This window comes from Drosophila sechellia, chromosome 3R (assembly GCF_004382195.2).
Source record: "Drosophila sechellia strain sech25 chromosome 3R, ASM438219v1, whole genome shotgun sequence".
Taxonomy (NCBI): domain Eukaryota; kingdom Metazoa; phylum Arthropoda; class Insecta; order Diptera; family Drosophilidae; genus Drosophila; species Drosophila sechellia.
Window position 1 is genome coordinate 7,782,524 of NC_045952.1, and position 27,503 is coordinate 7,810,026.

At 41.7% G+C, this 27,503-nt stretch overlaps 8 protein-coding genes and 2 long non-coding RNA genes across 26 annotated transcripts in view; 6 read left to right on the forward strand and 4 right to left on the reverse strand.

Annotated features, from left to right (window-relative positions):
- Positions 1–342: 342 nt before the first annotated feature.
- Positions 343–1,790, reverse strand: LOC6619206 (zinc finger HIT domain-containing protein 2). Its single transcript, XM_002043391.2, has 2 exons — positions 1,680–1,790; positions 343–1,619 (listed from the first exon to the last, which is right to left on the reverse strand). The coding sequence occupies exons 1-2, from the start codon at positions 1,778–1,780 to the stop codon at positions 464–466; spliced, it is 1,257 nt and encodes a 418-aa protein (XP_002043427.2). The 5' UTR covers positions 1,781–1,790; the 3' UTR covers positions 343–463.
- Positions 1,791–2,352: 562 nt separating this feature from the next.
- Positions 2,353–8,155, forward strand: LOC6619207 (adenylosuccinate synthetase). The gene is made up of 5 exons (XM_002043392.2): positions 2,353–2,640; positions 4,680–4,782; positions 6,469–6,748; positions 6,819–7,179; positions 7,244–8,155. The coding sequence occupies exons 1-5, from the start codon at positions 2,470–2,472 to the stop codon at positions 7,670–7,672; spliced, it is 1,344 nt and encodes a 447-aa protein (XP_002043428.1). The 5' UTR covers positions 2,353–2,469; the 3' UTR covers positions 7,673–8,155.
- Positions 4,613–5,843, reverse strand: LOC116801487. Its single transcript, XR_004362049.1, has 2 exons — positions 5,457–5,843; positions 4,613–4,828 (listed from the first exon to the last, which is right to left on the reverse strand). It is a non-coding gene; the product is annotated as an uncharacterized LOC116801487 (long non-coding RNA).
- On the forward strand, positions 4,795–5,551 carry LOC116801488. The gene is made up of 2 exons (XR_004362050.1): positions 4,795–5,352; positions 5,405–5,551. It is a non-coding gene; the product is annotated as an uncharacterized LOC116801488 (long non-coding RNA).
- An 896-nt stretch (positions 8,156–9,051) lies between the features above and the next one.
- On the forward strand, positions 9,052–9,995 carry LOC6619208 (calmodulin-like protein 4). The gene is made up of 4 exons (XM_002043393.2): positions 9,052–9,199; positions 9,327–9,357; positions 9,425–9,489; positions 9,547–9,995. Exons 1-4 carry the CDS (start codon positions 9,197–9,199, stop codon positions 9,895–9,897), a joined length of 450 nt encoding a protein of 149 aa, XP_002043429.2. The 5' UTR covers positions 9,052–9,196; the 3' UTR covers positions 9,898–9,995.
- On the reverse strand, positions 9,982–11,137 carry LOC6619209 (40S ribosomal protein S20). Its single transcript, XM_002043394.2, has 4 exons — positions 11,030–11,137; positions 10,730–10,885; positions 10,415–10,504; positions 9,982–10,171 (listed from the first exon to the last, which is right to left on the reverse strand). Exons 1-4 carry the CDS (start codon positions 11,030–11,032, stop codon positions 10,058–10,060), a joined length of 363 nt encoding a protein of 120 aa, XP_002043430.1. The 5' UTR covers positions 11,033–11,137; the 3' UTR covers positions 9,982–10,057.
- A 323-nt stretch (positions 11,138–11,460) lies between these two features.
- LOC6619212 (PAX-interacting protein 1) lies at positions 11,461–14,190 on the forward strand. Of its 4 annotated transcripts, none has more exons than XM_032721039.1 (5): positions 11,461–11,705; positions 11,765–11,878; positions 11,925–12,163; positions 12,532–12,680; positions 12,887–13,695. In XM_032721039.1, exons 1-5 carry the CDS (start codon positions 11,595–11,597, stop codon positions 13,126–13,128), a joined length of 855 nt encoding a protein of 284 aa, XP_032576930.1. In that variant the 5' UTR covers positions 11,461–11,594; the 3' UTR covers positions 13,129–13,695. The 4 variants fall into 4 exon arrangements, with proteins under 4 accessions (XP_032576930.1, XP_032576931.1, XP_002043431.1 ...); XM_032721040.1 differs by lacking the exon at positions 12,887–13,695 and adding an exon at positions 13,828–14,190 and having other exon boundaries at positions 11,462–11,705; XM_002043395.2 differs by having other exon boundaries at positions 11,464–11,705; positions 11,940–12,163.
- Positions 14,191–14,379: 189 nt separating this feature from the next.
- On the forward strand, positions 14,380–16,960 carry LOC6619214. Its single transcript, XM_002043397.2, has 5 exons — positions 14,380–14,603; positions 15,520–15,680; positions 15,735–15,825; positions 15,893–16,011; positions 16,173–16,960. Coding segments are annotated over exons 1-5 (510 nt in total). The 5' UTR covers positions 14,380–14,601; the 3' UTR covers positions 16,310–16,960.
- Positions 16,961–17,220: 260 nt separating this feature from the next.
- LOC6619215 (Fanconi anemia group D2 protein) lies at positions 17,221–22,624 on the forward strand. Its single transcript, XM_002043398.2, has 14 exons — positions 17,221–17,389; positions 17,456–18,210; positions 18,302–18,443; positions 18,500–18,568; positions 18,623–18,813; positions 18,871–18,943; positions 19,026–19,195; positions 19,271–19,758; positions 19,814–20,012; positions 20,064–20,186; positions 20,248–21,275; positions 21,332–21,556; positions 21,612–21,831; positions 21,889–22,624. The coding sequence occupies exons 1-14, from the start codon at positions 17,315–17,317 to the stop codon at positions 22,565–22,567; spliced, it is 4,437 nt and encodes a 1,478-aa protein (XP_002043434.1). The 5' UTR covers positions 17,221–17,314; the 3' UTR covers positions 22,568–22,624.
- A 141-nt stretch (positions 22,625–22,765) lies between these two features.
- Positions 22,766–27,503, reverse strand: part of LOC6619216 (heterogeneous nuclear ribonucleoprotein R) — a 54,083-nt gene continuing 49,345 nt past the window's right edge. For 10 of the 14 annotated variants that reach the window (XM_032723747.1, XM_032723727.1, XM_032723729.1 and 7 more), the window contains one exon: positions 22,766–27,440. In XM_032723747.1, the coding sequence (XP_032579638.1) occupies positions 27,265–27,440 (176 nt within the window). In that variant the 3' untranslated portion in view covers positions 22,766–27,264. The remainder of the gene's footprint in view (positions 27,441–27,503) is intronic. The other 4 variants (XM_032723726.1, XM_032723744.1, XM_032723739.1 and 1 more) reach the window with 3 other exon arrangements.

Here is a 27,503-nt window from a genome sequence, read left to right on the forward strand (position 1 = left end):
TAATAAAAAAGCACTTAACAATTTTGCAGTGACTATTTTGTAAATGTGTTAAATTTGCATAGATGGAGCTTAAATAATATGGATTTATTAATCTGTTTTTTTAAGTAATCATAATTGATATCGCAAAAAAAAAAATAATATTATATTAGCATGGGCCAAGATTAATCATAATAAATAATCTCAAGTTATGTAGTTTTACATAAACAAATTTGTTCTTTAATTCCTTAAATTTTGAGGTTTCTAATAAAAATGTTTAACAAAAATATAGCAACATAGCTCCTGTTCACATTAACTAATTATACTTAGTTGTATTTAAATTCCTGAGTAAAATTAAACAATCAATTAACGATTGATCCAACATTTAAGTTTCTTTTTACAAAAGTACAGCATCAGTAGACCGCTTCTAATTTTGTGGACAATATAAAACCAGGATTATTTTGAAATGTTTATTTTAGAGGATTGTTCAAAGGACTTCTTCCCGCGCCACATACGACAGCATGAACTCGATTTTCCGAACCAGTTGCGCCAGTTTGGTGCGATCCAATTGCACACTTCCGCTGGCCAAAGCGAACAGCTTCTGGAACTCGGCTTCCTGGACATTCTTACGGCGACTGATTGCCTTCGTCTGCTGTAGCAGATAGAGAACATCACTCAGGGCGGTCAACTTGTGCTCCTTCGTAGCCATCAACTGGCGGGCATCCTGCTGCAGCTGCTCCCTGTTCTCGACGAGGAAATTAGCACCTCCTGCCGCACTTCCAACTGCAGCCGCGCCGGCAGGACCATTGCCCGTGGTGATGGCTTCCATCTCGACGGAGACAATAGCGTCCTCAGCATCCTCGAAGTTGGTGCCGTACTTTAAGGTGGCGCTGAGATTGACAAGGTGGGCCACTGCCTCGCTGGCATTGGTTCTTTGTTCGCCGCCAAAGAAACGAGCCACACAGGCGTAGGCGCTTAGTATGTTCCACAAATTGTAGTGCAGGCACGGAGAAGGAGTTTTCTTGCATATATCGGAGAATTTGGCAATGCTCCCGCAAATTTCGGGAAGACAGCTCTCTTTCTTGGCAGCCTCTTCGGGTGTAGGTATAATCACAATCTTAGAGTTCTTCGGCTTGATCCACCAGGGCTTGTAGTCTGGCATAAGCTTCATAATATCTCCATTGGTGATCAATTTCTGGAACTCATCTTGCTCCTCCTTAGTTAACCGGCTCCAAACTTCATCCGCATCGTTGATATCAACGCCTTTCAGTCGAGCTGCTATGTCTTCCTCCAGGTCTTCATCGAGTATGTCCCCCTCGGTGACGTCTTCTTCCGCCTCATCCTCTTCTGGCTTTCCTTCCTCGCCTCCATCCGAGTCCAAACTATTTTCCAGGCCATCTGTATCAAAGTCCTGGGGATTGAAACCACTGTCCGTTTCTCTCATCCTCTTCAGTATGTCGTATATTTTCCGCATGTCCTCCTGACTTTCCTGCGTTACCGTGTTTTGGGTCAGTTCGTCCTGAATGCAGGATTTGTAGAAAGCCTCGGAGCATTTGAGGTGCTCCTGGGACTTGTAACATCCCACACTGCAATACAAAGCATTGCACTTGGGACAGGTGTACTTAAAGGACACCTCGCGACAGCTGCAGGAGATTTATTATATATTACACCGCTATAATTAATATTACTTGTTAACTACTTACAAATGACACTTTTCATCGGCTTCCGACATGGTCAAACAAAATGGAATAAACAAAATAATGCGGTCTCCAACAGCTGATCGCTGTAGTGTGGCCGTAACCATGATTCGTTAAGTAACGGCTTTTCAAGTAGATAAGGTTTTATAAGTATTCATTTTGCTTAAGGAATCTCAGTTGTTTGTAGACAAGTTATACGACTGAAATATTACAAGAGTAGGGCTTGATTTGAAAAGGCATTCGCAATTTCTCTTGTCTTTTTACATACGAATTTATTAGCAAATAACTATATATATATATATAAAATAAAATCATGAAGGAGCAAACATATTTATATATTTTAAATTTTAATTCGTTAAAAAAAATTCGTTATACACTAAACAATACACACCTATCAACTACTAACATCAATGAAAAGTGAATAATAATATATTTTTTAAGTACTTTAAATGTAAAAAGACAGGAGAGATTGAAAATACATATATAAATGAAAAACAACTCAATTAATTTAAAAAAAAGTATAACTGTAAATAAGCTGTAAGGGACTTAATATGACCATAACACCTCACCCACTCAACGCGTTCAGTGTTACCATCGCGAGCGGCGGGCACAAATGGCGCGCGCAGTAGGACCGCTCGCCCGCACCAGGCCACCCTCTGTTTGTTTTATAGCCAAATGCTGGTGGAGAGCAGCCAGCAGAGAGTAATCACAACGTGTTCGCGAACGACTTACGAGTGCCCGAGATCCGTGTCCGTGCTCCGATCCGATCCGATCTGTTCCGTTCCACTACGGGGAAATGTCAGCCAGCGCCACCAACGGCACGCACTACGAGCAGCTGCACCAAGGCCGCACCAAGATGTACAAATCAAAGGTGGACGTCGTCCTGGGAGCCCAGTGGGGCGACGAGGGCAAGGGCAAAGTGGTGGACATGCTGGCCTCCGATGTGGACATCGTCTGCAGGTGTCAGGTGAGCAGAGGGCATAACCGAAAGTAGGGACAAATCAGGAGAAACGCCATTGATAACGCGCGGTATCCTTGCCCAAGGACATCCAAATCTAGGCACCCAGAAGCCTTGTCAGCCAGCCATACAGCTTCTGCGTATTTCACCAGATGAGCCACCTTACGACAGAGACTCACTATCGCTCTTTTCGGCCGCCGCCGCATGCTTTCCCATTTGTATTTATCAATTCTGTCATCTCGCCATGTGGTTGCGTCTGTGTGAGTCCGTCCGTGAGCCTGTTTGTCCAAGTGTTCGTGCAGAGCGCGCATGTGTGCTCCTCTCCCCTGCCCCCTCCTGAGCCCCTTTTCCCACTTCCATTGGCGTTCCCATGTGTTGGTCTGTATGCCGTAGTGCTGCGGGCGCAGCGGTTTTCAAGCGAAATCTGGCTTGTTTCAGAGGTCAGGAACTAGCTTAGTCGGCAGGTGTAGTTAGCATGGTTCACTGAACAAAAGCATTTCAAAATAAAAATATCTATTTTACAGATAAATTTTTTCTTGTTCTTAAGTTGTTACTAAGAAAACGATTAGTTATAAAAAATAACTATATCATTACCCGAATTAGATCTCAAAGGGAAAAACAACTAGGTAAACTTTCTTCTGTTATTTTTTAAGCTTGAAAAACTTCCTATGCATTGTAGTTCAGTTTGAAAATTTTTTTCCTAGTTATTTAAACAGAAATCAGCAAATTCTCTTTTATTCACAAATGTTCCACCAACCAATGTTATGCTAGCCAATAGCATACAGCACTAGTTTTCCGTCAGCATCTCTGCCAACAATGCTGGCGCAGCAGAATTCGTCACTGGTGCTCTCTCCTTCTCTCTCTGCGAGCGGCCGTCTCTTTCGCGGCTGACGTTAATTCCTATTCCCGTTCCTCTTCCACACATCTGTGCTGGCCGCTCGCCGCTAGACCGCCTGGTTTACATAACCGCCAACCGACCAACATCATTCAGCAGAAACTTGGAGTCTTGGTCATAGAATCTCTGGAAATGCAATCGTTCATAGTTATCTATAGTTTTGAGAACTCGGGAGGGCTGTACAAACATCCGTAGGATTAGAGCATTGCGTGCTAGTAACGGGTTGTTTATGTTCGACCACTTGTTGATTTCTCGAAACCATCTACGCAGTTCAATGGACGATATGCGGCCAGAAGTGGACTCAAAACCATCATTGTGGTTGGTCCGCAGAATCGAAGTCTTATCAGTGTGCCTTATATAATACCATTCCCAGTTGATAATCGCATTGAGTCACACGACGACACGCCCCCAGTGGTGGGTGATTTCCCTATTTACTGGATCGTTATTATATGTATTTAATTCAATATGATCTGTTCTGAATTACTCATACTGCGTCTCCAAAGGCCAGGAACTCGATTCGAGGGCATGTGAAGGCGCGCCGATTGCGATCTCGCCATTTTCCTGTATCTTATCATAGACCCGGACTAGAAGCTTTGTACATACATATGTATAAGCCCTCTCCTTGGCACCGCGTAAACATTTTGATTATCTTGTTTTTGGTTTTTAGCAATCATTTGTGAAGGTTCCAGAATTTTCACTCTTCTGCTGCCGCTAATCACCCATTTCATATTCTCCTGACAGTCGGTCTCTTCTTATAGAAAACAAATTCGTTAGATTAGCGAAATGTATGCATTTTTTGTACAGTTGCCAAAATGAAATGAAACTGAAAAACACATTAAATTTCTCGAGTGCTTACGTGAAATGGTCGTAGTTATCTGTATGTGTGGAAACGTTTTCCGTTTATTGTCATTTGATATTTGTAGGCACGTGGGACATATACGTATGTACATATGTAGATACCCCTTTCGATGGGCTCTGTGTGGTTCAATTTGCAAGATATAGCTATACTATTTATTTATTTTTCCCCCAAGCTTTTGTTTTTCTTCTCGCTCGTCGAACAAACGAAAGCAAAACAAATATTGCTAATTTTGTATATCAACAGCCATACATTGTATATCTGGAAAACTACATTTTCAATCTTTCCAATCCACAGGGCGGCAACAACGCTGGACACACTGTGGTGGCTAATGGCACGGAGTTCGACTTCCATCTCCTGCCCAGTGGAGTTGTGAACGAGAAGTGCGTTTCCGTCATTGGTAAGTTGGGATGCTGGATTGGGGTATATTGTACATAGGACAGCATCTGCAAAAATGATGAAGAAAAATAAGTCTTAGGTCATTGTATAAAGTATCTTGTATGAATCCCATCATAACTTGATGGGGATCTTCTACATATAGCTTCCAACTTTTTATTTTTCTTGATCCTTTTCATGTTATAGAATCATTTGACTAAATTATTAGAACGCATATGCAGAGTTTATAGAGAAGAATTGTCAATGAAAATGAGCCAGCGATTCCCCTTTGTTTTTATCTATTATTTAAACATACATATGTACATACATATCTACAGAATTTTCGCATACAGTATAGGTCGTAAATATACGGTCTGTTGTCCGTTTGTTTTGCTTTTAGTTTTCACTCGCTCTGCGGCAAAGTGAAATTGAACGTATCGAACATACATATGAACATACATACTGCTATATACAAACAAATGCATATATATAGTCCGATATATAGAAAGTCAGATGTAGGCAAGGAATTTCTGGCAGAGATTTAGTGCATCATTGACATTGGCTTGCGGGTCAGTTGGTCTGTTTTTCGACTTTGGTACGCCGTTTGACCGTGAAAACGAAAGGTTTTCTCTATTCTATTTTTGTAGATATGCAATTGAGATAATTAAATCAGCGTGGGATATGTAAAATGTATATTACCTGGGTGCCAGCCAGTGCCGCAGTGACGTCACCGACTGTCAACGCCAAGGTCGCCAGTTTGTCAATAAAATAATCGCAACTTTGTCAAAGTTTAATCGATGTTGCAAGCAGGGTGTGTGGTCGTGGGTGGGGTGGGGTGGGGTTGGGGTTGGTTTGTTTGCACAGAGCAACAAGCCGTCCGCACTGTCATCGTTTGTCACAAGACTAATTTACGAGATAGTCAGAACCATCCGCACCAAGCCAGCGAAACCCCACAACCAACACAATTCCCCAAAAGCTTTTGTCATTCAGATATCGTTTATGACACTCGACCACAAAAAAATAACTGAGGCTCACATACATGAAACGGAAAATTATTCTAATCAGGCAATTAACTTATTATTTTTAATTTCCTAGCCGCTCGGAACTCAATTCAAAACGACCCCGTTCGTTGAGCCGGCTCGCGTGTCTTGGCATTATGATATCCGAATTGGTTCCATGGATGGGGAATGGGAATACTCATTTCGTTTATTATGCAACAATGTCTCTTCGCGCTATTGATATCAGTCTTTGAGGGCAGCCAAATCTCTTTGCTGTTAAGACACTTCTTATGTGACATTTAAGTTGATCGAATATCGTCTTATCTTGACTATTTTTTATAGGACCATCAAGGAAAGTCCATATATTGAACGATAACTTAGGCGATTAACAAAGAACTTTTATGAAAGCATTAAAACACAAAGAAGTTCTGAAGAATTTAAGAACTTGATAGTTGCTTTTACTTTTCCAGGGACACACAATTATAACGTTTTGCTTTGTTTATTGGTTTAAAACAAGAAAAGGCCCTATTAAGTTGGATTTTTACAGAAATGTGTTTCACGGCAATAAAACTAAGATTTAAAGACCTCTGCAGTCACATGACTGCCAACTGCAGTTTGTTTGTAATTTATTAGTTATTGAATGCAGGGACTTTGTAAATGGGTAGTGCCCGGAAAAAGAACGAATACTAAGAACATGAATTCTACATTTGCAGGCAACGGCGTCGTCATTCACCTGCCCTCGCTGTTCGACGAGGTGCTGAAGAACGAAGCCAAGGGGCTGCAGCACCTAGAAAACCGGCTGATCATCTCGGATCGTGCCCACCTAGTTTTCGACTTCCATCAGCATGTGGATGGCATGCAGGAGGCTGAGAAGGGCGGCAAGTCGCTCGGCACCACCAAGAAGGGCATCGGTCCGGCCTACTCCAGCAAGGCTACCCGCAACGGCATCCGAGTGGGCGAGCTGCTCGGCGACTTCAATCTGTTCAGTGAAAAGTGAGAGGAGTTTTGGCCGGGGGAATTAGGGGAACCTAGATTCTAACCGCCCTCTTTGACACCCACCTAGGTTCAAGTCGATTGTGGCCACGCACGTGCGCCTGTTCCCATCGATTAACGTGGACGTAGAGGCCGAGCTGGCCCGCTACAAGGACTATGCGGATAAGGTGCGTCCCTATGTCAAGGACACCATTTGCTTCCTGCACACCGCCCTGCGCAACGGCAAGACGATCTTGGTCGAAGGCGCCAACGCGGCCATGCTGGACATCGACTTCGGCACGTACCCGTATGTGACGAGCAGCAACTGCAGCATTGGCGGTGTTCTCACGGGCCTGGGTCTGCCCCCGCAGACGATTGGCGAGGTGATTGGCGTGGTCAAGGCCTATACGACGCGAGTGGGCGACGGTCCATTCCCCACCGAGCAGCTAAATGTGAGTAGTAGCCTTGTAAATACCCTTCCAACCGTTTTGCTTACTATCCCCATTCGTTATCCAGGATATTGGCGACTTGCTGCAGACGCGCGGCTTCGAAATCGGCGTCACTACCAAGCGGAAGCGCCGCTGCGGCTGGCTGGACATACCGCTGCTGAAGTACACCTCGCTGGTCAACGGCTACACGTGCATCTGTCTGACCAAGCTGGATATTCTCGACACGCTGCCGGAGATCAAGGTGGCCGTGGCCTACAAGAAGCCCAATGGCGAGAAGCTTGACCACTTCCCCGGCACCATTGCCGAGCTTGGAAACATCGAGGTGGAGTACGCCGTGCTGCCAGGCTGGCAGACATCCACTGAGGAGGTTCGCAACTTCAAGGAGCTGCCGGAGAATGCCCAGAGCTACGTCCGGTTTCTGGAGAGCGAGCTGAGCGTGCCCGTCCGCTGGGTGGGCGTTGGAAAGGGCCGTGAGTCCATTATCAATGTGCATTAACCAGCAAGGGCAAGGGTGCCGACAACGTACTTATGCCTACCAGTTCGTGTATATGAGACGGAAACGCTTTTGTAGAGCCCATTGGGCAGAAACGGCGCTTAAACTATCCAACCACAACTACAGACCTAACCACCCACAAATACAACTAATATTTCGACTATCTACAACATTTGGACACAAATTATTAGCATATTGCTTCTTTAAGTTATACTTTCTAGTTTTGATGTTCACAAATTCATTTGAAGCGGTGCCGTCCGGGGCTCGCACGCATATATTATATACTATAACTTCTTGTTTGATGAGGACGTACTTAGTTTTTAAGATCATCAGGTGCAGTTTCAGATTTTTTGTATGCAAAGGGAAGCAGATATTTTTTATTGTACAATAACTAAATAATGTTGTTTTAATATTTAAATACAACAATGTGCTCTGACTTGTGTAATTGTGTCGCAAGGTAAATACATTTTAAAGTCAAACAGAAAAGGTTGTTTTATTTTGGGTGTACCCGTATGGGTATAAAATCATTTTAAGATATTTATGGTTACATCTATAAGAATATGATTCCAATAGAAGCAAATTTGCTTACAATATTAATATAAAAGGTGATCAAACATTTGGATTTTAATTTAATAGTAACAAATGTGACAAAGATGCCGTAAGAAAATCACGCCCATCGGGATCAAGAAAGAGACCGAAGTAAATAAGGAGGTAAACGAGCTGTCGGAGGAGCAGAAGCATATGATCATACTGTCGGAGAACTGATCCTCGGCGGCACCTGTGCACATGGCCAGATTGTGCTGTGGGACAATCGCGTGCAGAAGCGAGCGCCCATCCAGCGCACGCCCCTCAGTGCCGCGGTGCACACGCATCCCGTCTACTGCCTCCAGATGGTGGGCACCCAGAATGCGCACAATTGGTCATTGGCCAACGAGATCAACAGCCTGGTGATGAGCAGTGGTGTACGAGGTGTACGAACGCCATCTTGGCCCTAGCACTGGCATATCCACACACTACAACCAGCTGTCGCCGAACTTTGGCCACCTCTTCTTAACCTCGTCCATTGACTGGACCATCAAGCTCTGGTCGCTAAGGGACAAAGCTGCTGTACTCCTTAGAGGACAACTCCGACTACGTGATGGACGAGGTCTAAGACGATATGGTTAACTGGTAGTTGATAGTCGATACCACTTTTACAGCCCTTGAATGAAATTTAATTTGTAATTTAAATTTAGATTTATCTCAAACAACTTTTTAAAAGCAAATTCATTTAAAAAAAAGGTCTTCGCTTAAGCTGGATAATTTGAATTACCGGGAGTCCCACAGTTATACGGTCTTACTACAGATAAATGTGGTGTTTAGAATTTGCCGTCAACGGTCCCACAACTTATTGGTCACACTGGCCTACTACCTGTTTGAGTTCTACGTTCCGTTTATTTATTAACTCTTTCTTATTGTTTACTGTATTTATTTATGGTTTCGTTAGCTTAATTCAACTAATTGCAAGTACAATATAAAAACTCTGAAATGGTGAGTTACGAAAGCCATTCACTTAAACAGAAAATGCTTTCTTCGATTCATAACTGCACTTTCCACTCGACTGCCCTCATTAACCATTTGTATTTATGCAACTTTCTACTTCTGAACTTTATTTTAGGCTCGTTACTTTAAAGAACAGGACATTGATGGTAAATATGCGTATCAATGTGTATTGATGATTTCATACCGAAAACATTTCTTATCTGTAACCCCCAGAGTTCCGTGAGTGCTTTTATCTGTTCGCCCGTTCGGGCCAAATCAACAATTTGGACGAACTAACCGTGAGTTGGGCTCCCACCCCAGAAAAAAACACATACTAATGGTATAAACTTCATCAGGTTATTATGCGTTCTTTGGGTCTTTCGCCGACGATCCAAGAACTGGTTTCCTATCTGAAGCAAAAGAATGGAAAAATGAGCTTCGCCGACTTTCTGGACATCATGCACCAGCACTCCAAGGTGGAGAGCTTGCCGGACGAGGTCATTGCCGCCTTTAAAGCGGCCGATCCGCAGAATAAGGGCACAATCTCGGCCAGACAGCTGCGTAATCTACTCCAAAACTGGGGAGAGGGCCTGTCCATGCGCGAGGTGGACAACATCTTCCGGGAGGCCAATGTGAACAACAATAGCACTGTGCGGTACGCAGACTTTGTCAAGATTGCATGCGCCCCAGTTCCCGACTACTATTAGACTGTCCCCTGTAATTCGAAGCACTCCATTACCAAAAACATTCCAGTAAAGTAATCCAATCTTCGCACAATAAAATTGACCAAATGTGTTTGGAAAAAGTTCTTTGTTTTTATTTAAACGCCAAACATTCCGAGGTGTAAAAATGTGGCATCTGCCGATCTTAGTTGGCGATGGTGACCTCAACCTCTACGCCGGGCTCGATGTTGATGGAGGTAATCTTCTTGACGATCTCAGAGGGCGAGTGCAAGTCGATGATGCGCTTGTGGATTCTCATCTGGAATAAAATGTAATATTGATTTTATATGCAGCTCCATTGGTAAGATAAAAGCCGAGTCATTATTAATTAGTTTTGTCGTATTCAGAGAGGCAAAGAGTGAGGAAATACCAACAAGTTGTACTATGAGAATACGTTTTATCTGGGCAAATCATCGATACTGTGGATCGACTGGGTTGAATGCCCAACCACGATATCAGATTCGCCCGTTTCTTACTAAACATAGTATAAGAGATTACCCACCTGGAAGCGATCCCAGGTCTTGGAACCCTCACCACAAGGAGTCTTACGGGTGGTGATGCGAAGGGTCTTGGTCGGCATGCGCACGGGGCCCTGAAATGAATAAATATATAAGAATTATAAAGGAATTTCCAATGATTTTTATTGTAGCCTGAACCATGTGATATTCCTGCTCTGGAGTCAATCAGTGCGGGAATAATGTCCGATTCAGGCACTTTATCTAGCATTTATTAATGACTAGGCTAAGCGTCTGGGAGAACGCAAAGCCTCCAGGTAAATGCAACCTCTAAATCGCTGAGTTGGACGCAAAATCCTCACCTTGACGCGCAAGTTCTGGTTCTTGGCACCGTTGATCAGGTCGCGGCACACGTTCTCCAGCGAACGCACGTTCCTGGATGTCAGGGTGATGCGGATGCGGTGCACAGAGGCCGAATCGGCGACATGGGGCTTCTCAATATCCTTGGGTGCAGCAGCCTGTGGATTTGGCGGAAAAATGGATTAAGTGGGGTTATGTTGAATGGCCATCGCACGTGCACGGTATTTTGCGTTGGCAAGGGCAATGCAAGCACTACTATTAACTCGCAGTGGTTGCGGGTTCTTCGGCAACAGCATTCTTACCATTATTTAGCAATTTCCCTGGTCGAGATATTCAAATCTTTTTATTTTGAGCAGCGCTGAACCAGTCAATTTGCTGGTTGAAAACGAAGAGAAGTTTTACAGGGTGTCCACGGTAGACCGTAGCTTCAATCTTGAAAACACCCTAATTTTGCCCAACTGCATTTGGGGTGTTCCTTGAGCTAAATATTAGCGGGGTACTAGTACTAAACCTCTAAGGGTGAAATTGTACACATATCAGATTTATTAAATTTCGAGTTGTTAAATGGAAGCATCAAGTCGTTTTATGAGTTTTTTATTTCGGGCTTAAGGTTGGTAATATTATTGGTGCACGTGGATACCCCTAACACAGGCACGCAGTGTGGCCGTGCCTCTCACGCGTTTTGTGGCGAATGTCCGCATCTACCTGTGAATCAGCTGTCGCCCGCTGCGAATGGCCAGCGGCGAAGAAGCAGCGATTTGTGTACGTGTGTGTTTTGTCTTTGCGACGTGGTGATTACAGAGCCACCAGAAGCGATATAGATCCCAAACCGATCCGATCCGATCCCCGCCAGAATCCAGCACTTCCATGCAGATGCGCGTCACGGAATTGCCAGCAGTTCAGCTGCTGCTGCCCCTAATCCTGGTTGGATTGGCCAGCGGACAGCGCGTCGCTCCCGGCGTGAATCCGCAGCACTATGTGAGTGATTTAAAGCACCCCCATTCGCCCGTGAGGCAATTAACCCACACATATTGCAGCAACAAGTGCCGCAGCAGGTGCCGCAGCACCATCCACCGCCACCACCGCAGCACCACCAGCCGCAGTACCAGCAACAGGTCCACTCAGCGCCCGGTGTGCCGCCCCAGCAATACGTGAGTGCAAAAGCGCATTTCCGAATGGTAGACAATTAACTAGTAGGCCTCCGACTTCCAGCAATACGAACAGGTTCAAGTTCCCGTGCAGCAGCAGGCACCGGTCCAATATCAGCAAGTTCCTGTGCAGCAGCAGCAGCAGCAGCAACATCAACCAATCCACCAGCAACCGACGATGCAGCAACAGCAACAGCCGCCGCAGGGGCACCACCAGCAGGCAGGTGGCCACCACCATGGGCAACCGCAGCAGGTCCTAAACACCGGCAACATTCAGCAGGAGCGCGCGTAAGTGCCCGTCTATCTTATCACTGCCACTGGCAATCATTATCCATCAATGGAGCTTTGGGGTATATGAGTAAAAATGTCATAAATAAATCATAAAAGTGAAGGGAGGTATTTTGTTGTACCTCAAACCTAAGGCTTGAATTAGTAAAGAAGTCTATAAATTAGGCATAGTGACATTTTCATTCAGCCAATGTGATGTGTAGTATTTTTCCATTCGCAATTTAAGAAATTATATATCAAAAGTTCCATGTTGAAAGTAAATAAGATATAGAATTTACATAATATTTCGGGACTGATCTCCTAGTATTTCCTCAACCAAATCAACGATCAGTTGGATCTAATACCAAACCTTACTGCTTCAATTTCAGTCACATCCAGGAGCACATGCAAGTGCCAATCGATACGAGCAAGATGTCCGAGGCCGAGCTGCAGTTCCACTACTTCAAGATGCACGACTCGGACAACAACAACAAGTTGGACGGCTGCGAGCTGATCAAATCGCTGATCCACTGGCACGGTAAGATAGCTACTGCTTTTTAAACTGGTTCGCTGGTTAGAGTTGCGTTTGTGGTTTTTGTATTTCGTTTTGTTTGACCCACTATTCTGTTCTACTTCTTTGCATATGCGTAATAAAACTGGGCTGTTTCCGGTTATGGTTGTGGTCATGCTCGAATCTCATGCTAATTCATCTCGCATCCGCCATAACAAATCATTGCCACGCAGAGCAAGGCAGCAAGGAGCAGCCGAACGGCGAGAAGCCGCACGTGGAGGAGAAGGTTTTCTCCGACGAGGAGCTGGTGGCACTCATTGATCCCATCCTGCAGATGGACGACACCTCGCGCGACGGCTACATCGACTATCCGGAGTTCATTAAGGCACAGCAAAAGGCCGCCGAGAAGCAGCAGCAGCAGCAACAGCAGCAGCCGCACGAACAACAACAGCAGCAGCAGCAGCCGGTTCATTAGTAGTCACCCAGATGCGTTCAGTTTACATACATAAAACCATGTCCTCGTCCCGCGCTCTGTGACGTGCAACACATACTCCTGTTTCTGCCCAAAACACCCTGAAATTACGTCGACCACGTCGACGATTTTAGCGCACTTCTTAGATAAATTTGAATGAAATTTACTTAACATGCTGCAAGCATTCCAATCGGAGAACTTCATTGAACAAATTGTAACCAAACGTCCTTCTGAGAACTCTTTTTCAAAAGATTCGCATTTTCGAATATTATTTCTCACGAATCTCTCGAGGGGTTTGTGCAATTCCAGCCGCCTTGTTTCGTTTTGTTTTCGATTGTCATAATTTTAGTTACTTTTCGATATGAACTAATTTTTAAGCGCGACTTGAGAGCAGCAAAAAACAGACTGATTGTGTAAACGTTTGTTTTGTACAAAAAGAAAATGAACTATGCAGAAAAATAAGCGAAGAAAATCTCGTCTTTTTAAACTGAAACCTACTATATAGACGCATGCAAATCTCTGTAAGTAATGCCGAATTAGCGAATAAAGTCAACTTCAAATCACAGGTGACCACCACATCTAATCCCTCTATCAAGTAGAATTGTAGACACTAGAAAACATTTTCCGGTTTCGGGTGAGCTTAGCTAACAAGTTAACCATTCCAAGCCAAGTGGAGCTTTAAAGTGTACATTACCTTTCTAGTCAAAGATAGTAGCGAGAAACCACCAGTCAAGGCCCAGCAGGAAGGCCACGCCGAGGGCCAAACGGAGCAGCCCGATGATCACAAGTCCGGATCGGTGTACACGGACAAGGCTCTGGAGGAGACCATTGACTATGTGCTGAAGTCCATGGACCTGAACAACGATGGATTTGTCGACTGGGCCGAGTACCGCAAGACTGAGGCCAACATTGGGAAAGACTAGACCAGAAGTTTCAATCCAAGAGAGCCATAGAACTTGACAAATTGTTGATCTTTATACATGTTGCCTATACATATAGCGATTCCCATTGAACACAGTTTACAATTTTTGTACTTTGCTAAATAAAATTATGCTAATAATGCAAGCCATATTTTTTCTTAAGTCAGTAATGGCCCACTTGTCAATATATATTTTTAAATAACATTCATATTATATTAATTGATGACTTAGACAACTTTCTCCAGGTATTTCCGGTGCGATACGAACCAATCCACAAGAACCAAAGCTCCGAAAGCATAAAAGCTGCCTGCCCTCGCACGAAACTTTCCCATTCTAGACTTTTAGTGGCTGGCAAGGCGTTGCAGGCGGCGGTACGAGAATCGGTCGCATTTACAGCTGAACGACGAAAAAATATATAAAATAAACAATCGCTGCAGCATAAAATAGGTTTTCGAGGGACTCAAGAGTGCCAGTGGCAGTGCTGCAAACGAATATTACGCATACGCCGGGTGGGACGGAGCGCGGTACTGCTGATTAACACGGGAATCTCTGCAAAATGTGAGTGAATGGAGGAGTGCTACCGAAAGCAAATACACACATAGCCAGTGCATTAATTGTGGACCGCCTGATAGTGGCTAGCCGGTCGGTCCCGGGGACAAAAATCGCGTTGCTCGGACGACCCAGCCGGCGATGTTGCTTGGAAATAAACAACCGGGACTAATGGTGGATCCACCATAAGCGCTCCACGTGGTCGCGTGCAGCCGGGAATTACGCTCCGCATATTTGCATTGCGCAAATAGCACAGCAGCATAGTGTGCCATAATATCGATTTTGCCCAGACCTGCGGAATGGAGTGGAGTGGGTCGGGTGGTGGATTGTGCTGGGACTTCCGAGTGCGATGCGATTCTCGGGGGGAGATAAGCCGGTTGCCGCCGATGCCATTGGACCCGGCTGCTCGCTTGGAGTTCCTGCTTCTGCTGAAACCCCTTAAACAAAAGCACCTCATTATGCACACGCAATAGTATCGCGTTTATTCTAATGGCTTTGTAATACCGAAATATGTACATAGTTGGTTCTCTTATTATATCATCATAATCTAGATTCTAGATTGGGAACTGGATTGGGTATTATGACCTGAGCTATGTTTGTCTATTTTCTGGCTAAGTTTCTTAATGAGTTTTTCTTATATCTTAAAACATTCCTTACATGAATACGAGTAGACATAAAGGAACTTACGACGAATTGTTACATTGTAATATTCTATTACTAGTTTTCTGCAGTATAATGAGCCTTTTTTGAAAATTTCAAATAATTTTCTAAATATAGAACCCTGATATGTGTAATTAAAATCTTCAAGTTGTGTTGGGCATTAGAGCAATTGGTAATAACTTCAAAATAAACCCATCCTTTAGATTAAATTATTTTCCTTTGAAGGGAGAATGGATATTAAATAACACACACAATTTTTTTGTAGGGCTGCCATGCAGTCCGGCGGACGACCCCGCGAGCGATTGCTGTACGCCTTCCGGGGATGGATAGCATTCGTGGCCTTTATGGACCTGGGCACGGCCTTTAGGAGCTACATAGAAAGACGCAGCTTCCTGGGCGATCACAGCGACACTCAGTTCATAGAGGGTAAGTGGGGATGGAGTGAGCTGCTGGAGTCCCATTTGATGGGTTCATTCACAGGTGACTACACCATATCGCGGATCATCGGGATGTACTGCCTGCTGAAGGCCATCGCTCTCGTCCACTGCACCCTGTACATCCACTACAAGCCGTAAGTGAATTCCTTATATCCTCTGGTTAGATTATCCTCACTAATTTGGATATTTCCATTCGAAAAGGGTCGTCAGCATGGGCGGCTGCTCATTGGCCCTCACCATGGTCTTCTATGCCACCGAGGCACTCTACTTTCGCTCCAGCACCATTAACTTCTACGTGATCTTCCCGTGTGTGCTAAATTGTGAGTAACATTTAAGTAAATTTAGTAATAATGCATTTTAAGTTTAAATTATAAGATTTTAAGGCTTAAAGCTAGATCCTATTAGTTAAAACACCGCACCGTCAAGTGAATTGTATTTTTGCAACTAAGTACAAATATGTTTCAATCTTTAACCTTTTTAGCTATAACTCTACTGGGCCTCATCTACATACCCAAACGACTGCGGCTCTGGGAGCCAAATATGGATCTGGATGACGAAAACTCACAGCTTCTCAAGCAAATGACGGGCTTCAAGAGACGGCGAGCGAAAAAACAATAGTTTATTACTATCTAGAAATCTGAAAAGCAATAACCGGAAGACACTGAGTTGAGTTTCCGGTAGCACAGTATTGTGAAAGAATCGCAAATTTCGCTTTGGACTGCATTGGTGTGATAGAAACGGCATCATGTTCATCATTATATACTCAATAGCAATACTGAAAACAACGCCAAATTAGTGATTTTCTATGAACTAGGTAGTGAAGGGTCTCAATGGCCCCGGAATAAGTCAATTTCTGGCATAATCACTTCAAGACATACATATGTTGTACTTCCTTTTTATAAAGCATATTTATATACATTTAAAAATGTATGGCACAATAGAGTTTTTGCACTTTTAAGAGTTGAAAATCGATACTAGGAACTATTTATCTAATTATCAGAGACAGCTAGCACCCGAGTTAAATAATTCAAATCGAAAGGCTTTAAATTTACAAATAAGCTCATAATTATCTTATTTACATATACGATTATCAATTTATGGATCATGCTTCCGTATCGATCATAATATTAAGGCGAATAGTTGAACATTTTATATTCATCACGTATGATTGAAAGTTATGTAAACCCATAATAAAAAAAAAAACAATAATAGTTTTGTACGAATTATGTAGAGTATGTTTCAATAAAAATTTGAATTTACGAAAATGGATTTTCATTTAGACTTCTTACATGAGTACGAGCCCTTCTACACACAGCGCTCTAAAAGTTGTTTCTTCATTTATTTTGTTAGTTTTTAGTTAGTAATGTTAAAAAAGTAATTATTTCTATAAGTGTAGAATAAATATTTAATTTTTGAAATCATTTGAAAATCTTAAAAACTGTATAAGAATTGTTACGATATTGGTCGGTGCACTTAGCGAATTCACGAACCTCGTCCGATAACGATAACAACTGATGGCAATGCTCGGTCACACTGTGTTGCATACGCGCCATTAAATTGTTTTGGTTTTAATATTTTGTGATTTAAGATTGTAGATTTAAGCTTATAAAGCTTACCAGTACTATGTATAAACAATTTAAGAAACGCTCAAAGAAACCTCTGAACACCATCGATGAGAACGCGACCATGAAAGTACCGGTAAGTAGACATACTGACCATTCGGAATTTGGAACTCCATTCAATTGACCAAAATCTGTATTTCAGCGCCTGGCGGAGACGACCACAAATATATCAGTTGAGTCCTCATCTGGTGGGAGCGAGGAGAACATACCCGCCTCCCAGGAGCACACGCAGCGCTTCCTGTCGCAGCACAGTGCGATCCTGGCCGCCACTCTGGGTCGCACTCAATCCTCGAGCCGGAACATTGCAACGCTCTCCCGGCAACCGAACAACTTTTTCGAACTGGTCCTGGTTCGAGCAGGCGTCCAGTTGGACCAGGATGATAGCCTGATCCTGGCCTGCGATCATGTCTCCATAGTCTCCAAGCTGCGGGACATCTTTACGAACGCCTCCTCGTACACCGACAAAATGGAGACTTTCAAGACGGGTCTGAATGCTGCCATGGCGCCCGGGTCGAAGCTGGTGCAGAAGCTGCTAACCGGATGCACCGTGGACGCAGCTGGAGAGGAACAGATCTACCAGTCCCAGAACAGCATGTTTATGAACTTCCTCATGATCGACTTCATGCGAGATGCCTGCGTGGAGGTGCTGCTGAACAAGATCGAGGAGGTGGCCAAATCTGATCGGGTCATCATGGGCAAAGCTGCTATTCCCATGCCACTGCTACCGCTCATGCTGACCCAACTGCGCTACTTGACCGCCTCGCACAAGGTGGAGATCTACAGTCGCATCGAGGTCATTTTCAACAGGGCCACGGAATCGGCCAAATTGGACATCATAGCCAATGCTGAGCTGATACTCGATGCCAGTATGCACGATGAGTTCGTCGAGCTGCTTATGTAAGTAAAAATATTTAAAGCAGAGCAATAGAATTTGTGTACCGACTCAAGCGTTTTTTCTTATTAATCTTATAATTTTATTTCATGGCAGCATCAACTATTCCAGCACTGAAGACCTCTTCCACATGACCACAGTACAAACTCTGGGTAACTTATCGCTTTCAGACAGAACGCAGGCCAAGTTACGAGTGCGCATTTTGGACTTCGCCACAAGTGGCCAATGTTCGGATGCGGTAATTTGAAAATTAGTCCGATACTGGAATTCTTTTTAAATGTTTTGTTATCTTAGATCTTGCCGCATCTCATAAAGCTGCTGCTTAACGTTCTGAAAATGGACACAGATGACAGCGTGCGCGATGTAAGTCTCTTCCTGCTTTCCCTAAGCATTCAGTTTCAGTTCGTTCAATTGCAGTTAATAGGTAGCCTGCGTGGAATCTTCAACTGGCGTCACACAAATGAGACGGAACAAATCTCGGCAAGAGAAGACAGTAAGAAGTCTCAGCTGGAACTTTTTGGCTTCCTAGAACTTGGCTTGATACGATCGAAGAAGTTTTATCAAGCGTGTCAAAGGTCATCTGCTAGTGTGCCAGCTGCAGAATTTAGGTGAGTACATGGATTAGTTTATACAAATTCAGGGTTTAAATAATTACGTATTTGCAGCTCCTTTGACATGATACTCCTGCTTTTGTTGATACATGTTAATGAAGATAATTCATTGTACATCGAAAATATTGTAAGTATTATATAAATTATTAAATTATTAAAGTATTAAATAAATAAATTTATTAACTTAATTACATTTACTAATTCGTTAGCTTCGACGTCGCATTAAACTGGAGCACATTACAGTGAGCATTTTGGAAGAGATACGTCTGCACTATAGACACATCCTGGAGCAGCACATAACCACCCTGATGAACATCCTTCACGACTTTATGCGAGAGAAAAATCGCACTGTGTCCGATTTCGCCAAATCTTCGTACAGGTATGGTTACCTAAAGAACCCTAAATAAAAATCATATTAGTAATTTCCAACCAATTACTTTGTTTTTCTTTGTAGTATACTTTTTAAGATTTTTAACTCGATCCAGAAAAATATCCTAAAGAAGCTGTTGGAGCTTACCTGTGACAAATCATCGCCCCACCTGACAACAATGGCACTGGAATTGCTTCGCGAGCTGCAACGAAAGAGTGCCAAGGATGTTCAGAATTGTGCCACTCTACTTATTCCCATGCTGGATAGGATAAGTGATCTAAGTCTCACACAAACCCGCGTTGCTATGGACCTTCTGTGCCATGTTGCCTTTCCGGATCCAAACCTATCGCCTTGCCTGCAACTCCAAGAGCAAGTCGATATGGTGGTTAAAAAGCAGCTGATCAACTCTATTGATAATATTAAAAAGCAGGGCATTATTGGCTGTGTGCAACTCATCGATGCAATGGCACGCATCGAGAACAATGGTGTTGATCGTGACGAGTTTATTGCCAGCGTGGAAAACGTCGATTCCTTGCCCGATGGCCGAGGCAAAATGGCTGCCAACTTAATCAGTAATAAAGTGCTGACATACTTAAACGTGTATATTAATAATTCTAATCTATGCAGTACGCACCGAGGCATCAATAGGAAATAGTACCGAGTCCTTAGCCCTGTTCTTTGAAGAACTAGCCACGGTTTTCAATCAGCGCAATGAAGGAACCTCCAGCTGCGACTTGGACAACCAATTCATTGCTTGGGCCTGCGACTTAGTGACATTCCGCTTCCAGGCGAGCTTTGTCACCGAGAATGGGCCCGAGACTTTAAAGTATGTACTGATTTTTAAACAAGTACTTTGCTAATTAAATGCGATTTTAAGGGGAATTAAACTGGAATATCAGTTAAATATCAATGAATTGGACGATACAGATGCAAACACTGAATCGGACGTCCTTAATATTGGCATAAATATCTCCAAACTGGTTTTATCACCGAAAGTAAAGTGAGTTCCTTATCTCATAAATTTCATAAAGCTTGCGTATCTTAACGTTACCCATTTACAGAGCTTGTGATTCCATATACGTGCTGGCTCCTATGTTCAACTATGTCAGGGTGCTGTATAAGCACCGCCACCAAGACAGCTTGGAGAGCATCAATGCCTTGCTAGGCTGTGCCATTGTGTTGCCCTCATTCTTTGAGGATGACAACTATGTGTCTATTTTTGACAACTTTGAGGCGGAGCAGCAAAAAGACATTTTGAGCATTTACTTTCACACCGTCAATTGGATGAGGGTGTCGATCAGTGCGTTTGCATCACAACGTGATCCTCCCACACGGCGTCGAGTTCTTTCAAGACTCGGAGAACTAATACGTATCGAACAGAGAATGAAGCCCCTCCTGGCTAGAGCGCCCGTCGACTTCGTGGCACCGCCATATCAATTCCTCACCAACGTCAAGCTCTCGAACCAGAATCAGAAACGTCCAGGGCCTAAAGCAGCTACCAAACTAAACGCAACTCTACCAGAACCCGATTTAACTGGTAATCAAACATCGATCGCTGACTTCACCATTAAGGTTGGCCCGTGCAAGACCGTTAAGACGAAGACTGACTTTGAGCAGATGTATGGACCGCGGGAGAGATACAGGCCAATGGAAGTCGAGATCATCATGCTCTTGGTCGAGCAGAAGTTTGTCCTGAACCACCAGCTGGAAGAGGAACAAATGGGGGAGTTCCTTGGTCTTCTGGAGCTACGTTTCCTGCTGGAAGACGTGGTACAAAAACTTGAAGCAGCAGTCCTTCGACATCACGATTCTTTTGATGCGGACAGTTTTAAGCCGCATCTGGCCAAACCGGAGGATTTTATTTGCGATCTACTTCCATGCCTACACGAGGTGAATAATCACCTAAAAACCCTGGCCGAGGCCATTGACAATCAGCTTACGGAAGTCAATCATGTGTACAGCAATCTGGATCTGTTTAAAGAGCAATTTTGCTATATCAAATCGTGTTTTGGCCTGTGCGTCCGGCTGTTTGCCTTGTACTTCGCCTGGAGCGAATGGAGTGATAAGTCGCAGGAACAACTGCTCCATAGTAAGCATTTTTAAATTTTCTGCAAACCTTAAAATGTAATGTTACTATTTTTGCAGAGTCTTTGCTTAAGCTACAGCCTAAGGCACAATGGAAGAGACTGGAGAAGCAAAGTGTTCCTCAGCTGGCCACCCTGACGTTTCAATACTTTCTAAAGTATGAGAAATCCGTCTTAAACCTTAGTACTGCAGTCCAGCTTCATCGACTGCTGTGTAACTTGTTGAAGCTGGGCAGTTTACAGAGCGATGCTAGCCAACCGAGTTTTCAGCAAGCCGAGGACTTACGTAAGCACTAACCATGAAATATGAAGTGCAATTTCAGAATTTATTACTCATGCAGGGATACTGTGTGGCACGCTGCTGCGTCGTAAATGGTTCCACTACTCTGGCACCTTGGACAAAGGTGGTCAGTGCAATATCTATTTGGACGAGCTGGTGAAGGGATTCCTGAAAAAGTCGACTACCAAGAGTCAAACCGAACTACTTACTGAGCTGGTTAAACAATGCAGCATACTGAATACGAAGGACAAATCACTGACTTCCTTCCCCAACTTTAAAAAGTAAGAAAACTATTTGATTCGTATTTTGTATGTCTTATTAATTCTCTCCGCTCCCAGGGCCAACTTCCCACTTCTCTTCCGTGGACTATGCGAGGTGCTTATTCACTCCCTAAGTGGTCAAGTTAGCGTCGACAGCCGTGGTGATAGATTGAAGCTATGGGAGTCAGCAGTCGATTTGTTGAATGGCTTGCTCAGCATTGTACAGCAGGTGGAACAGCCGAGGAACTTTGGGCTGTTTCTAAAACACTCCCTGCTATTCCTTAAGTTGCTGCTTCAGCACGGAATGTCTGCTCTGGAATCTATTGTTCGGGACGATCCCGAAAGGCTAACAAGGTTTTTACACGAGCTCCAGAAGGTGACACGCTTTCTGCACCAACTCTGCTGTCATTCCAAGTCCATTAAGAATACGGCTATAATCAGCTACATTCCCAGCCTGCGGGAGACGATTGAGACGCTGGTCTTTCGAGTCAAAGCCCTCTTGGCCGCCAACAACTGTCATTCTGCTTTCCACATGGGAAATATGATCAACAGGGATCTTCACGGAGATTCTATCATAACACCAAGGAGTTCCTTCGCCGGCGAGGAAAACAGCGACGATGAATTACCTGCGGACGACACCAGCGTAGATGAAACCGTCTTGGGCGATGACATGGGCATCACCGCCGTTAGCCTGAGCACAAGGCCCAGCGATGGGAGTCGTCGGAGCAAGTCCTCCTCCCGCAGCAAATGCTTTTAAATAGCCTCCTAATAAGACCATTAAGGATTTCAAATAAATCAGTGACGTTGATGCAGAGTGATGGCGTTTCATTTGTTTAGTAGTCTAGAATTGAGCAGACGACGATGTTTGCATTCTTTATTTATTTCATTTTATTATCTGGATGCAATTTTATTTAATTTTCGTATTACAAATAATAACAAATGTATGTATATCAAATATTTTAGTACAATATGCTTCTTTTCATTTATTTTCTTCGTTAACAATAATTGTTTATTAAGACGTAAAAGTTGTTCTCCCATTTTTCTCACATTCGGCCTTCCTCTACGATGAACTCTGATTGTTTATTTTTATTATTTAATTTCCATTTGTTTTTATCTCGTAATAATTGGCGACGTTACGTTCACGGTTTATGAATCCCTTTCATACCCTTTCAAATGTTTTCCCTTTCAAATGTTTTGTGATGTTGTATATCAATTGGTAGTTTATAAAAGGGGTTTAAAATCAAATCAATCAAGTATAATTGGTTATAGGTATATGTAATTAAAAGAGCAAGAAAACACACACAAACTATAAATTTAAAGTAAAACAAAAATGGTCTACGCAAGTTAATCCTAACGTGTGTGCAAGTATGCCTGAAACAGACAGATATTGTCTTCATGCAAATCAAATCGAGTGCTTTGTTTTCCCTATTTTGTGTATCAAGAAGAAACAATCTTGGAAACATTCCAAAGGTATCAGATCCTTGCATCCACTGCCACTGTCCTTCATCTTTCTTTATAAACAGGCGCGCTTGATTAAGCCGATTCTTGAAATATACATGAAACGATTTAGTTTGCTGAAAAGGTTTGGAATAGGAATAATTTGGAATAGGTCGAAATGGTGTGTATATTTCAATTTACAATACAATCGTGTTTTTGATTTATTAATTTTTATTGTTTTCTTTATTTGCCAATTTTTCAAAACTTAAAACATTTTACACAAATTAATTTTAAAAATTTTTAATACGTACGCAGTCTGTTTAAAAGTAAAGTTAGATTATACACTCCTACGCCTACATATACATTATATACTCAAATATATATATTTATAGAGAAAGATATATATATTTACTGTATATATAGATTTAGTAATTATGATTAAATCTTGCCTTTGCATCATCACAATTCATGTAAAGTTTTTCATTTTTTTCGCTCAGTTTCCATGCGCAGTTTGCAATTTGTTGTCCACCTTGCTTTCTTTTCTTTCTTTCATGATTCCTCTCGACTTTAATTCTGTTTATTTATGTATATTCAGTATTGTGTTGCTTTTGTTAAAGGTTGAAATTTACACACGTATACAATTATTGTTATTGTTATTGGTATTGTATTGTTATTGTTGTTAGATGAAAGATAATTTTGCTTGCGCTCCTCTTCACAATACACAAAGATTTTAAACCAATTAAACAGCTAAACAAATTAGTTCTTTAAGTATTTAACATTAGTGATTTATGTTAGGTCGTAAAAATATTTTGCTAAAAATTAATATTCATAGTTTAATATATATAACATACTATTGAAAACTTAAGCGCACAAACAAAACTAAATATTCAAATTAAAAACTAATTTTGCCAAACGTTTTTGCTTTCCCGAAAAATTAAAACAAAAATTACAAATTACAATATTTAACACAATTAGGGGTTTTGGGAGGTATTGGGTCAAGGGAAAGGGAGGGGCGGTTGGTCTTGCAGGAAAATTTGGGCTTCCAAAGAAATGTTTTCTAAATAACGGCACATGATTTTAGGTAAAAAATTTCGCACTCAATTTTTTCGAATCGAAATCGGTAAACTTGAACGGATTGTGTAACAATTTGCCAATTGGGTTATAGATTTAGTTTAGTTTTAGTTTACAATAGAAAAAACACATTAACAATAAAAACTTACAAATTAAATTACAAATTTAAAACAATATAAAATCAGTACAGTTATCGAATTAAACAAATCGTTAAAATTAATTATATTTATATATTTGCAATTTGAATTGGGTTCAAAGGTTTTAAGTCACCAAATGTGGAAATTTCCAGGGCGAAAAGTCGAAAATTTTGCATGCAAAAAGACGCGGCGTTGTAGAATTTTCATAATTCACTTTCTTATTAAATTAATTTATCTGCTGTGTTTGTGTGTGTTTAAGAAAAAAATGATTAAAGTTTTAAAATTACTTCTCCGTTTCTTTTTCGAAGGCAACAATCAATTGCAGTTGCGTGAAATGCTCTCTCTCAAAAAAAAGGTAAAATATTCAAGGAAACTCGTAAGGAAACTTATCAAACATAAAAAATGGGTAAGTAGTTAATTTTAGTAATTTGTCTCTTGTTATTGTAGTTAGAAAATGGCGCACACTTCTCATCATCCCCTACAACGACAGTTTACTTTACTTTAATAATTATGTGTATATGTGTGTGTGAGTGTGTGTATGTGAGTGTTACTAAATTTAAGCTTAACTATGGTCATTTAGAATTTGTTGTATATATTCTCTTATTGTTTGCGGCTAATATTATGTATTTAAAGTTCTTTGCTGGTTGGCAAATTTTGCGCAAGTTTTAATTCATTATTTAATTCATTTCATTTTGTTTTCGTTTGTTTTATTTTTGTTTTTTACTTTAGGCAACTGTTTGGTGTGTGTGTTTTTGTGTGTCTGTGTCTGTGTAATTTAAATTTAAAAAAGTTATTGTTTTAGGCTTATGCTGAACAATGTTCATAGATACGTTTTAAAACACACGCGTCTTCATTAACTGCCAACAGTTTGTATTTTGCTTTATACTTGAGTTCAAAATTGGAAGTATTCTTTCGTTAGTTTAAAACTAATTTATATATTTTGTTTTTTACATTTATATATATTAATTAACTTTTTGCTTTACTTGAGATCTAGCAATAGCGGAAACGTAAACGACAGGATTCTTCGTTCTTCAACCAAACAATTTTGTTGTCGAAATTTTGCAAAATAGAACAGAAAACGGGCAAGTTTGTTTCAATAATTTTCCCTATACGACGATTATAAACGTATTTTGACACGTGTGTGGCTTTAATTTTTTAGGCATGGAGCTAGTTTAAGTTTGCAAGTCAGCTTGATATATTTTTAGTTAATCCTTAGTGTTTTCTGTGTGCGTAGCCAGTTATAGATGAGTAAAGGAAAGTGGGAAAAGAGTTTAATCTGAATTTGATATTAGTTAAGAGGACTTTAATTGAATTCCTAGCTGTTTTAGGTCTTCTGCTAATTCGCACTTGAGCGTTGGCTAATTGATTTTATGGTTTTTAGTTCTCACGTGTTAATATTAAGTATGCGTTAGTGTTGTTAAAATTTATAATCAATTTACTTTAGGTTTGTTATTTTACTGGTTCGTGATGTGTGTGTGTTTTGTCTACTCCGTCATCCTAATTCGTTGCTTCGATTCGCAGACATTAGTCACATTGTGTTGATTTGCGATTTTGATCTGCCCTATCAGTTATCAGTATTATCAGTGAGTTTAGGTGTAGTTTTGTTTGTATGTGTGCAATACTTAGCTCTACGTATCGTATCTTTTGTTTACTTGCGACAGATAATTGATTTTCGAAGTTGCCTAAAACTTACGTTGTTAAAAAATAGTCGGTTTTCAAATTTATGCAGAAAGTCTTGCCAGTTGCCGTCGCCAGTCGCATTGTATAACAATGCTGGCTGCGTTTTAATTTTTGTATTTGCTTATCGTTCACATTCCATCTAATTAATAATTTGTTGTTTTTGTTTACTTTTTACTTTGTCAGTCAATGTTCCTCACTAAGCTTTGCTTTTAAACGCGCCTCTGAGCCTGATCTCGATCTCGATCTCGTCTGTCTATATGTGTTTTCAAATATGTATCTTGCTTCAGCGTTCGCAATTTTCCAGTACGCATATAAATGTAGTAAAATGTCTTCGAGTCGAATTGATTTTGAATTTGCCTGCTTTCGTATTGTTTTTCTTTTTTTTCAATGTATAAAAGGGTGCTACATGCTGCTTAAGATTTAAAATCAATCTGTACGGGCTTAGACTGCTCTCTCTATATAGTTATAGATAAATATATTTTATACTTTGAAATTTTCGTATAGGTTTTGCTATATATGCTCAATTATTGTTTCAATTTCGAGTTAAAAACGCTATGAGACAAATTTCCTTATACACTTGTGAACTTTTAAAACGATTTGACTTTGGCTTATCTAAGTGGTGAGGCTGACGCTTTTTAAAAATGTCTCGGGAGAATCTGCTAAATTGTGGTTTCGCTAAATCAAAGGATTTCGTTTAAAATGCTCTGCTGCAAGGGCTATTTAGTGATTACATACAATACAATACATATACTACTCGACATATTTTTGTTGCTGCTATTGCTGATTTCTTGACTTGATTTATGGTTATTTTGAGGGACGAAATCTACGGCGTTCATAGCTAAAGAACTAAGTTCGAAACGAGTCTCTTTAACAATGCTTTTCAATTGTTGCTAATTGCGGTTCTTATGCCTTATATATTGTTTCTGGAAATTAAATTTATTGCTCTTAAGAACGGTTGCTATGTGTTTTTTACTATGACGCGAAGGATTCGATTCTTCTCCAGGATGTCGCTCGGAGAATATTGTTATTTCTTTTTTTTTATGGCTGTAACTTCCTTGTGTGGTTGCTGTTGTTGTTGTAGTTGCCGTTAATGATGCTTTTACTGATTCAATTGGGTTGCTGTGTGGTTTTAACTCCATGCCGAAAACGTATCCATGTACCACTGTTCACCATTGGTGCCTAAAGGTTGCTGTGGTAGCGGTAAACTGCCCCAACTGCCGCCATTTCCTATTAAACCGCTCGGGTAACGTCGCTTAACATCTGCCGGATTTTGGTGACCTCCATCGAACTTACGTTTACCGACTACTGCGGATGGGTGACCGCGATCGGTTGTGGTGGTGTTGGAATTGGCATTGGTGTGTTTGGCAG